The following is a 12,579-nucleotide window of genomic DNA, read 5'->3' as shown; positions in this document are numbered from 1 at the left end:
GTTATGTGAAAAGAACACACCTCAACATGAAAATAATACACATAAATAACAGGACTTTGTTACGCGAATGAGGCGTGATCAGAAGCAGCTGCGTGTTCCAACTCAAACCACACGTTAACATTTAAACCGCTCTGACCGCCGGTCTACACCATAACCCATCCTCCAGGGAACAAAGTCTTCTTCACAGTTTCTGTGCCCGCTGCACAGAGACGCTGTCCTCTGTCCCTTCAGGACACGTTTAGTGTTTTCAGTCTCTTCGTACAGCGGCGACAACTTCACATCATGTCTCGTAGGGAGACACTTCTTGGACACTTCACAGACAACAGAACCTCCTGCACCTCATTGCCACCCCTCTGTCCTCCCTGTCCCCCCCTTCATCCCCCTTTCTGTCCTCTCTGTCCCCCCTGTGTCTCTTCGGCCCGGTTTCAGAGTTAAGTCCAGGTTCTGTTGTTCCGCTCAGTGAAGTAGTGATGAACCACTTTTGTTTCCAAGAGCTCTCAGACATATTTATGTCCACAGCAGACGATTATCCAGTGAAGAGTTTCATAAAATAAAGATAAAGATGTGTCACAAGTTTCCGTTCGTACGCCACCGGCGCAGTCGTGCCTCTTTTAAGTAGTCTCTCCGTGTAGCAGCAGTAAACATTGTCGTGGTAAATGAACGTATATATTAATATCTTTAAACACCATCAGCATCCAGGACGTCCTGTGTTATGTTTCGTCCTTGCAGGGAGTGATCATCGGGTCAAAGTGCTGTGCCATGAACATACTTCCTTCATGCCAGTGTCATCGTCACCTCGGTCTGTCACATCTGTGGAGGACAACATGAACATGTGGTTACCAGGAGATGTCTCACACATCACTGCTCCAGTAAAGACAGAGACAGGGACAGGACAGGAAGTAGAGGTGGACAGCGAGGATGGATGATTATTGATCTGAGACAGTTTCAACCTGCTATGTGTGTGTGTGTTAAGGGGGAAGGGTGGGCTGAGGGAGAACTAATACACCCCGAACACTAAACAGCCGATCAGAATCAGTCTGCGGTCACGAGTGTGTGTCTGTAACTCCGGAGCAGTGTGGGGGGGGCCAACAGTGTGGGGGGGTCAGAGGTCATGTGGTGGGGTGGGGGGGGTGTCAGGGCAGGTCGTGGATCAGCTTTGTTCAGTGAAGCAGCAGCTCCAGCTTCTCTTGGTGGGTCAGAGTCTGAACTCAGTCTTTCATTCTGATAACACACAAGTCAAAACCAGGAAGTCAAAACTAGGAAGTCAAAACCAGGGAATAAAATCCTGGAATCGTGACACGCGGAACATCTTCTTTGCTCTCAGTCACCTGGAAACCTGCTTTTACTCTACGTCAGTCTGCGCGTTTTCTACTGAACCAGTAAAAGTGGATTTTCAGGTTCTTCTCGTGTTCATGCTGAAACTTTTAGGAAATAAATTCTCAGTTCAACTTCAAAAACAATTCTACATGCAACAAAAAGCACCACAAATAATCTTAGGACACTTTACAGAGTGAAGACAGGACCTGACAAACAACCCAGAGGAACGTAACAGCAATCTGACAGGAGCCACAGACGGGAGGAAAAACTGCCTTTTAACAGAAAGGAACCTCCAACAGAACCAGAACCAGACAACATTGGCCTTGACCGGTTGGAGAGCAGAGAGAGAAAAGAGCAGCATGAAGACAATAAAACCAATAAAAGTCCGTGTTAATCCACCAGCTAACTTTTTCTCTTTGCTGTGTCCAAAGACTTCATCTGAAAGGAGCAAAGTCTGTCCGCTGATGAAGACCATGAAAGCACTGGGAAAAGAGGAAGCAAGCTGAGATTAAGTGAGGAACATGTTTCTGGGCCTCCACTTCCTCCGCTTCTCCTCTTAGTCTGCTTCTGTTGGAGGTTTCTTCTGTTAAAAAGAGTTTTTCAGTGGAGGTAAATGTTGAATCGTTGGTTTTCTCTCCATCATGCTGTAAGGTGTCGACCTTACAATGTAAAGACCGGATCTTACGGTGACTCTGTATCACCTCAGAACATACAACGTGGCTTATTATGGGATGGGCGGGAGGGGAGTGTCACGGGTTTCACCTTTAACCAGCAGAACTGCCTGAAAAATGGCATAAATGTAGGTTTCTTTGAAGTACTGAAGTTCCTGTGAAGGAGCTTTGTGGTCTGTTAGAAGTGGAAACAGATGTTTTCATGTTAAATGTTGTTGTGGTAGTTTTTCATTGTTCCGAGCAACCACAAATGAAATGACATTGAGCAACATTGTTCTGTGGTGGCAGCGAGTGGAAACCTTAAAACCAAAGTGACCAAACAACAGATACCACCAGAGGTCATTGAGAAAATATGGGAGAACGAATTCATCAAACCATTTAAAAGAATTCATATGAAGTCTGTTGGTTTCTGAAATAAAAACACTCTTCACCAAAAAAAAAAAAACATTGAAAAGATGATTTTCTCTCAGCAGCTGCTGATGTTGATGGAAAGGTTCAAGAAAGAACTTTTTCTAAGATGTCGTCTGAAGTCTGAGCTCATCAACTTGAATGTCGTACAAACAGATGGAATGCATTTCATCTTAAACATTCAGACGACATCAACACGTATGTGATGGTTCATCAACAGGAGACACTTGCAAGCACAAAGACGTACAGACTCCAACACAGCAGGACACGGCAGGGACAGGCATGCTTCAGGAGGACACAGAGCATCTACGCAGGGGGCAGAGCGGGGCAGAGACAACGGGGAGGGAACACAGGCTTTTCATCGGGACACGTACGGTCAACAAACCTGCAAGTTCTTTGGTTTAACTCAAGCTGCCTGGCCTTGCAGTCTAACTGCGTGAGTGTGCAGGAACATCTACAGGTGAGAGGGTCCTGCACAAACAAGCGCTTCCTTCTCTCTGAACAAGGCGCACAGTGGCTGCAAGGGAAGCAGAAAGGAGAGACAGAGAGATCTAAGCTGCAGAGAGAGACTTCAGCAGAGAGAGCAGATGCAGACACACATGCACCCCCCCCTCCCTGATTGGCACCATGCTACCTGGATATCAGTGAACCCTCACCTGTGACATTATGTTTCATTCATTCCCCAAACGACTAGTGTAAAAATCTGTAAAAACCTTCCCAGACATCCAGTCTCAGTATGCAGCAACATGATCAACATTTAAATCTTGACTTTAAACTCTGGAGAAGGGAAGACGATTTCAGTTTTTATAAAATAACTTTCATCACTGTTAAACCTGAACTCTAGAGCCAACCAGACAAGACACCTTCTCCCTCTTGTTAATAAGACCCATCGTGGTGCAACAAAGATGAAATATGAACACGATTTGGAGTCGGATTAGACATTACAGACTGTTACAGTGAGGTTTGGAGATGAAGGTCACATCATAGACACAATATGAAGATGTAGAAGAGTTCTGCTTTGTCTCTCAGCACACATCCCAGTAGCACCATCGGTTCTGTATCGTCCTGTATATGAAAACATGAGCATGGTAGCCCAAAGCACAACTTATCTACGACCTTCTCAAGGCTGCACCCGTCTGAGCGTCTGCACTGTAATACTGTAAACAGTCAGTGTAACACTGAAACTAAATGAAGCGCATTCAACTGAGAAAAAATAATTAGGCAGCTTCGCTCATAATTATGACAAACTCATAATTATGAGATCCAGATTTATTTAAGGTGAAGGAAGAAATATGCTGTCAGATTCAAACTTTCCGACTCAATAACTCAACGCTGGTAAAACCCAAATGAAGGTTATGTCCTACTGAAGGAAGGTAGATCCAGCTAGTTATCAATTTATTTTTTGGTGCTGCACTTTTCATACGGTCCCGTCCCGCTTCCTGCAACAGGAAACAAACATCGATTGGCTTTTAACAATGTTTAGTTATTGACTTATTGATCCGGAAAGTTCAAATCTGACAATATCTAACTTTATCATAGTAGCGAACATTAATGCCAACAGGCATCTTGACTTTTCTCATAATTATGAGATCCAGATCTCATAATCATGAGATAGTAATTCATAATTATGACATAATAAGTTATAATTATGAAATAGTCAGTCATAATTATGAACTAATCAGTCATAATTGAATGCAGTGCTCTTCCATTAAAACTAAAGGAAACATGTCAATAAATGAAAAGCTCAAAACAAAGTGCAGCACACTTTAAAACAGCCTTACAGCCATTCATCATAGACAGCAGCAGTGTTACCATAGTAACATAATTTTACTGCTACACAAACCGAGTACAGGTAACACTGACGACCTGTCAGACCTCCAGACAAAACAAGGTGAACAGAGACACGCTGGGGTCAACAGCAGCAGAACATCAGATCTAACCTGTTTCTGCAGTAGAACGTGTTCTCTATGTCTCTGTATTAGAACATGTTATATGTCTCTATCTATTGTATATACTGTGCATTTTTATATTTAATATTTTTTACTGTTATTTTATTGCTTTCATGTATCTATAAATGCTGCTGTAGTGAAAACATTTCCCCTTGGGGAATAATAAAGTATCTATCTATCTATCTATCTATCTATCTATCTATCTATCTATCTATCTATCTATCTATCTATCTATCTATCTATCTATCTATCTATCTAGTAGAACATGTTCTACGTCTCTGCAGCATAACATGTTCCATGTCTGTGTAGTAGAACGTGTTCTCTATGTCTCTGCAGTAGAACGTGTTCTCTATGTCTCTGTAGTAGAACGTGTTCTCTATGTCTCTGCAGTAGAACGTGTTCTATGTCTCTGGTTAGATATTGATCCACAGACTGAGTGTATCAGACTGAACACCTCCATGAACTGAACACACCCTCTTTACTGCACCTGTGCTCACCTGTCGCAGGTGAAGCAGCTGCCTACGTGCTCCTTGTCAGGTGGGCGGAGCTTATCTCCCTTCAGCCCAGTGATAAACCGATTGGACTGAGATCCTGTTATCCAATCTCTCCTCCACCCATCCATCAGGTTTAAACCTGCTGAGCTCAGTTCAGCTCACAGACACTCCTCTCAGTTGATTAAGCAACCTGACCTCCCGCTGAGGAGCATGAACACACACACACACACACACACACACACACACACACACACACACACACACACACACAACACACACACACACACACACACACACACACACACACACACACACACACACACACACACACACACACAAACACACACACACACACAGTCAGCTGGGGCACCTCCTGACTCCTCTGCAGCTCCCCGTCTCGTCTCCCAACTCATCCTCTATTTACAGCACTAAAAATATAAATAGGTTAACTGCATGACGCCTGCCGCTGTGATCGGGGGGTCAGTTTGTCCACCAGCTGGGATCAGGGGGTCAGTTTGTCCACCTGCAGTCAGACCTCACTGTTACAGACACTAGTGTAAAGTACTAGTGTCATAAAGAAGAACACTGAACGTGGGACAGCCCGTTAAAGATCAGGAGAACTCTCTGCAACTCCACGAAACACGACCTACACTCACCGAGCACCGACACATCGTTGTTGAAGGGAACGATGACATCATCTGTTCATAACACATCTGCAGCTCTGAACGCTGAAACGCAATCATGCTGTCACTACTGAAAATAACTCAAACACTTCCTCTTCCTGCTTCTCAGTGATATGAACAAAGATGGACACAGTGAGGGAAGGTGTGCGCTTCTGAAATGGAAAAGAAAACAACTCGTACTTACTATTCTTTCTTCGCTTGAACATCCGGTCGAAGCCTGAAAGAGAAGCAGGGATTATTGGTGATGTCACTGCGTCAGCGTGGCGGCATGTCAGAGGAGGTGAGCTCTTACCTGCATTCACACTTCTGATGTTCCGTGAAGCTTAAATGGATCGTATGCTGTGCTACCTTTGGTCTGAACTGTATCACCTGGAGGAGAGACAGACAGAAGAAGGTTTACATTCACACTTCATCACAGAACCGGACCGGAACCGCTCGGAACCGAACTACATCGACACCTCAGAGCTGACTGTGTGGTCTGGAACCACTCAGAACTGAACAACATGCACAGGAAGCAACCATCGCTGCGGGAGGCTGTAAACAACGTGAGCCGAAGTAAACAACATATCTGCCAAACCTGTCTAACAAGCTGCACATTTACTGAATGTACACAACAACTACAACAACAACGACAACAACATCAGAGGGGCGTTCTATGAAGCAAGTTCAACATATCCAGGCTCTCTTTGTCTGAGCTGCTCAACAAAGCGGAAACTCTCCGTCAGAGATAATTGGTACTACCACAGCTTTCTCTGTTAACTCCTGCCTTCACATAAAAGGGGAAGAGTCTGCAGCATCTGACCAATCACCAACCTGGACAAGTGTACTGACAGCTGAGTCTCACGTTTTAAAAACAAAGAGCAAACTATAATTTAAAAAAAAACTATAATGAAGTTAAACAGATAATCCAACTGAAAGCAGCACAGCTGCTGAATGATGAAGGATGTGGAAAAAAATCTCAGACCATGTGAATGTGTAGCCGAAGTTAAAATACTTATAATATCACCATAAAGATCAGAGGAAGATCGGACTAATTACATGAGCATATTTCATTAATCTATTATTAGATGTATTGTCATGACATGTATGAACATTTTAGTCTCATCATTTCACCTGCAGCCCCGAAGGAGTCAAACAGACCGAGGAGCAAATACGAAATAAATATAAAATCATAATTCAAAGCGAGAGGTAGGTTTACTGTCAGATCTTATAAGTACAAGTGAAAGGCTTCAGTGCTTCAATCAGTCCCCTGTTGTACGATGATATCAGTTAAAAAAAAAAACCACTACATTAATCTATCCCTCATAAAAATCACCGGGGAAAGACACAAGTTTCTCGGTCTCCGAACATTCAAAGTTTGGAGATCACAGCTACCACCTGCAGAAAACACGTCTTCCCACAATGCTTTGCGAGATGATTGCCGCGCGGGCGCACGCACTCACCTGCAGCGTGACGTTGCGCGTGTCCGTGGGCACGCACTCCATGGCCTCGTCGCTGCAGCAGCCTCCGCAGCGGGCCAGAACCACGCAGGACGGGATGTAGTTGTGTTCCGTGTCCTCCGGGTACTCGTGCGCGATGTCCACCAGAACCTCCCGCGGCTGACACATGCTCTTCGTGATGACTTCCGTGAAAGGGATGACTGCGAAACACGAGAGAGGGATCATCAGCCGCCGCTTTCACAATCAGAGACAAACGTGATTTATATTCATGGAGTAACGGATGAGTATTCCTATTTTATTTCAATCCTCAGTTTCCCAACAGCAGCAGACAGCAGCCGGGCTGCAGCAATCACACCGTGTCCCTCCGTCCCTCCAGGATCTCCCTGAGACCGGATCAAACGTGTTTGATTGTACAGCAGATTCTCTTTCTTTGTTGTGTTGAAATTGTGGAAATAATAATAAAAAAAAAAGATAAAACATTTTTTTTTTTTAGCACTACCTGATAATAGCTTCCTATGATAATAATCCTGCTGCACATGACAGAAATATTTGACTTGTAATCTTTTTTCCTAAAAGTGACATAGCTGTTTGGAAAGGCGACTTTATGCCCCGATACTTTCAGCAGATTTTCTGTTGACAACAGTTTTTGTTGGAAAATTTTAGGAATTTTGCTAAATTGCAAACATTGTGGAGATTGCTTGAATTTGCTGTCATTATTGCATTTGCAAAATCCAGACTTCCTGGAGGGACAGCTGAGGAGGCAGAAAAAAAACATCTGACGGCACATTTATCTGGTGTGATGGAGAATTTAACTTTGATTTGTGACAACTGTTCATGTTAAATGAGTTCATGTGGAGCTGACACAGAGTAAAAATAAAAATAACTCCCACTGCTGTGTGCAAACAGTGAAAGTTGAACTCCAACATCACCAGAAATTGCAATCATCCCATATTTAGAAGGAGACGACCCATCACATGACCATGTAACCAAAAGTCTAATAAGAGATGATTTTGTGATGAAAGTGAAGCAGCTGCGCAGACAGACGCCTCCTTCACTGAGATGGAGAAATCAAAAGTTTTAAAATCCCCTCAGCGGCGACATCACAGCACACAGTCATGGAGGACACGTGAAGATCACAAGCAGAGAGCTGGCAGATACACTCAGACCGAAGCCACACAGACCACTGGCCTGCCCTCACTGCTGCCCAAAATAATCCCTCCCACAGACTCGGCTCCCCCCGACCCCCCAGAACTCCTGACCCCTGATTGGTCAGAGCAGCCGTGACCTCTGTCACGGCGGCGCCAGGGTTCACCTCTGACATGTGACCCCGGGAGACCCCGGAGGCCGCTGGGAGTCTGAACGAAAATCTCTGACTGACTGTGGGCCGGTGGGCTTCAGGGTTAGATCTGATGTCATAATACCCGGGTGGCTCCTTTAAAGCTTTATTAAGTCTCTTATGAAGAATCAGTGGAATGTTGAGTAACAGTCAGAGGGAGTCTTCATCACTTCAGAGGAACACCTCACTGCTTCTTAATACACACTGACGTTGCAGCAACATTTGTTCCTCCAGATCTACAATGAATGACTCTGCAGATGTAAACTGACCGAGTTCCAAGACGGAGAGACGCTGAGGAGGCGGAGACGCCTTCTGTCTACACACTCAGCCTGGTTTACCTCCTCACTGGGGACAGAGGTCATACACTCAGCCTGGTTTACGTTCTAATGGAGGACAGAGGTGACATGTCGTACAACTCCAGCATTCAATCTGCCCCTGAAAATAGTCCCTAAAAAAACAGATGATATCTTCTGGTTTCAGTGGTGTTTAAAACGTCTTTTAAAATGGGATGTTGTTCACAAACATGAACGTCCATGATGAGTCTGGTGTCTAAGGCCGCTTCCATGAGCAGTGTGATCAATGTGTGTGACGCAGACAGCCTCCACAGCTCATAACGCGAGAGGCGGCTGAGTGATGCAGTTTGTACCGACTGTCTGTGTCTCTCTCCATCAGCAGGTCACCGCTCCAACCCTGAACTCAACATAATAAATCTGAGCATGGCCTCGAATCGAGGCTGACTGTTCTGCCCCGGAGTCACTGGAGAGGCCTTCACTTATTTCTCTCTCATGATAACTCTTGCTTTGAAATGTTCACCACTTTTATGGCGGCTCCAAAGTCCCACGTCAGACCTTTGACCAGTGGGAACTTGGACTCGTGTTCGCCCTACTGAGCTCGTACTGCGGAATGAACAGATGATAAACCTGTCTGACATCATCTTCTTCCACTTACCCTCATTTTTACTCTTGTCCACTGCCTTGTTCAGACTGGCAGTCTGTAAGAGATGCACATTGACCACATGTTAATATTTATTGTATGAACTCACACACACATTCATGACATTTTTTATTTTATTTTGCTGCTTTTCATGTTGTGAACCCTGTTTTAATAAAAACTAAATAATGCTGGATGTAAACAGACTCCACATATATCTGATTACTAAAACGGGCAGTTAGAGCTATTAATCCTGTCAAGTTAGAAACACGCAGACCGGAAAAAAGCTATTTCACCTTCAAAATAAAGGCACTAAAGCCTGTTGCGCCAACAGTTGAGTCAAATGTGTGAATCAAAAGATAATAAAATTACATTTTAAATTTAAAAGGTCAGCTCATTGTGTATTAATGTTTTAATCATTTGACGGTGAACATGGAGTCTTTTCACCATTATTCGTGCCTCCCAGTGCACGTCACACATCTGATGTCCACAGCACGGGGAAATGCTGCTGTGACAGTCTTTACGTCACTTCCAGTTTCAAACTTTAAGGCCTTTGCAAGTAAAAAGAAAAAAGCTCAGACTCTCACTTGATTCACTTCACTACGTTTCTTGCGGCGGAGCTTTATTTTGAAAGGAAACAGGAACCCACAGTTGTATGAATCGGAATTAGTGACAGACAAATGGAGACAGAGCTCTGTGTGATCTCCGCTGGCTGCTGCAACCGTCGTAGATATTGCGTGAGAAAGCGGGAACGATGAGGGCACAGCAGGACGGGAGGACCCGGATCACCGGGAGGACAGATCCGGATCACCGTGAGAAAATACTGGATCCCGAGTGTGGAGGGCTTCAAACTACAGTCATCTCTGAGCCTTAGAGTTCTCAGCAGGCAGAATTCCATTCAGAAAATTGGCACTTTAAGATAGTGACCTGGCAGCAATAATAACAAAATTGAATTTTCTGAGAATTCTTCCATCCGGATCACAGATTTTCATTCAAATGACACCTTTTCTACCTCTGGATGTTCCCGCTAAATTCAACACTTCACGGTCAAATTAAACAAGTGTCCTCCTCATACTTATTTTCTGTCTCTAATAAAGCTGTCCAACCTACACACTCTCTTCATTAAAAGAGGAGGACTGTTCAGTTTCCGATGAAGACTTTTAGATTGACAAAAAATGTTAGAAGTTTAAATTCATGAACAAATCTGTTCCAGATTCACTTCAATATATTTTTACTGGAGCACGTTATTTCCTTCGGTTCATTCTTAAAGGACAAACACGTGTTAGTTCACCTGAATGAGAGAAGAGCAGAAGTAAAGACTCACCTGTACAGGCAGGTGAAGCACCGCTGCCAGCAGGATGTGTACCAGACTGACACCAAAGTTCATGGTTGGAAATCCGCACGTTGATCCTGAAACCTCTGCGCTCGTTCAGGAGTCAAAAATAAGAACAACGTCTACGTCACAACAGGCACGAGGTAAAAAATAAAAGAAATATTACAAAAACGCGGCAAATGTTGGCTATAGTAAAAACAGATCCATGTCTTCCACGCGCATGTGGCCCGTTCACAGGGACCCCTGGAGAGCGTCCCAGCAGCGATCCATTGTAAACCTTCGCGTCCAACGAGCCCACTCCGCAGACAAAGACACTACGAGGGCCTCTAGATCCACACAGGAACCGGGACTTCAGGATCCGGAACCTCACGAACCGGGACCTCACAAACGGGGACCTCACGAACCGACCGGTCCTCCGTAGTAGAAATGTTGGAACGTATCAACTCCCCAACTTTACGCGCAGGTGTGTGTCTTTACGCTCATTGATCCCACAACAGAAGGTGTGTGTCTCTGCGTGTGTAGAGGCCGTTTGTCGGTATAAACCCTCTTCCTCTCTACGGTGTTTCTTCCTCGGTGTCCGGTGCCTCCTCTTCTCGTTATGAAGTCTTCAGGAGAATCCTCCACGTCATTCGCTAACCCGCTCCTCGGTACCGGCCCGTCTTGCGCTCCGTGCCCTCTTCATGCGTTATTAAAGGTTTGTGGGCATCAGCGGGAGCAGGGCTGAGGGGGCGGGGCGGGACGGCGTGAGGAACCAATGGCAGAGGGGGGGGCGGGAGGTAGACCGGCCTTCAGCAAAATGACAAATTCACAAAAGCAGGAAAAAAGGAGCAAGCTGTGAAATAATCAGCACGGAGGGGTAGTTGTTCATCAGTCTGTGAGCAGCTTCCTCCTGGTTCATATAAAAAACGTTTTATTCCCAACAAACTATATGAAACTCTTTTTATTCCCAACAAATTATATGAAACTCTTTTTATTAACAATAAACTATATGGAACTATTTGTATTCATCACAAACTGTTTCATATAAACTATATATATATATATATATATATTCATATATATATATATATATATATATATATATATATATATATATGTATATAAAGCTTGTACTGATCAGATGTTATTATGCTGTGATTGAAGTTGTCTTCTACTTTTGTTCCTCATCCGTTTTAAGTATTACACATTCAATTATCAACATGGATTAATAACAAAATCAGCAACTGAAAACAGTTTTTATGTTTGTGTTCTTGTAAAGGAATATTTTTTTAATTAACACAATAAACACAGACTCCAATCAACATAGTATGTGATTACTTAGTAATCATCATAACAATTCATTCATTTGTTTTCCAACTTATTCCTGTAAAAAGAAATATGAAGCAAAGAGCAACAGTGATCTGCGTAGCACGACATGCAACTAATCGAGCTCTCCATCGAGCTCACCTGAAAGGAAGGAAATGAGGTTAACACAAGCAGTGGAACCACCTGCCATAGAATTGCATGAGAACACTCATGAGGTTCACCAGCTTTCTATCATTATCAACAAAAGTAAAATATAAAAAGGGGAAAAATCCACTTACATTCCTCAGGGACACAAGGCACCTTCACCACCGTGACGGATTGTTGATTGTGGAGTCCCACACGTATTCATCTTACCTGCTGGTCTCAGATGAGGCAAGTAAGGCAAAGAGGTAGAGTTTGTTTATAGGTAGATGATGGAATCATTCAAGGTAAAGACCGTGGTGACGGTCTGAGTGATGTCGAAACAGATCAGCGGAGAGACTGAGCGGAGCATCTCTGTGACGGCTTAATGGAAACCAACCAGACTGCTGGAGGGAGAAGAGAGGGAGGAGGGAGAGGAGGGGTCGGAGGTGTTATCAATATTTTGAACAGAGGAAGATAACGCTTGTCCCGTTGTGATATGTACCACCTATTCTAATTAAATCCAGTCCTAAATAAATTCAAGAGTTGGCAGCCTCCTGCACGCTTTCAGCAGCTCACCGAGACGGATGTCGG

General features: G+C 44.1%; 1 protein-coding gene across 2 annotated transcripts; it reads right to left on the bottom strand.

Moving 5' to 3' along the window:
• Positions 1 to 383: 383 nt before the first annotated feature.
• On the bottom strand, positions 384 to 11,231 carry vegfaa (vascular endothelial growth factor Aa). Of its 2 annotated transcripts, XM_069172032.1 has the most exons (7): positions 10,552 to 11,231; positions 9,246 to 9,288; positions 6,965 to 7,161; positions 5,815 to 5,891; positions 5,707 to 5,739; positions 2,782 to 2,913; positions 384 to 810 (listed from the first exon to the last, which is right to left on the bottom strand). In XM_069172032.1, the coding sequence occupies exons 1-7, from the start codon at positions 10,612 to 10,614 to the stop codon at positions 792 to 794; spliced, it is 564 nt and encodes a 187-aa protein (XP_069028133.1). In that variant the 5' UTR covers positions 10,615 to 11,231; the 3' UTR covers positions 384 to 791. The 2 variants fall into 2 exon arrangements, with proteins under 2 accessions (XP_069028133.1, XP_069028134.1); XM_069172033.1 differs by lacking the exon at positions 2,782 to 2,913.
• Between the last annotated feature and the right edge of the window lie 1,348 nt (positions 11,232 to 12,579).

This window comes from Embiotoca jacksoni, unplaced genomic scaffold (genome assembly GCF_022577435.1).
Source record: "Embiotoca jacksoni isolate LCO1_2020_lvr unplaced genomic scaffold, fEmbJac1.0.p SCAF_50, whole genome shotgun sequence".
NCBI classification, from domain to species: Eukaryota; Metazoa; Chordata; class Actinopteri; family Embiotocidae; genus Embiotoca; species Embiotoca jacksoni.
This window is presented reverse-complemented; position numbering and strand designations above follow the sequence as displayed.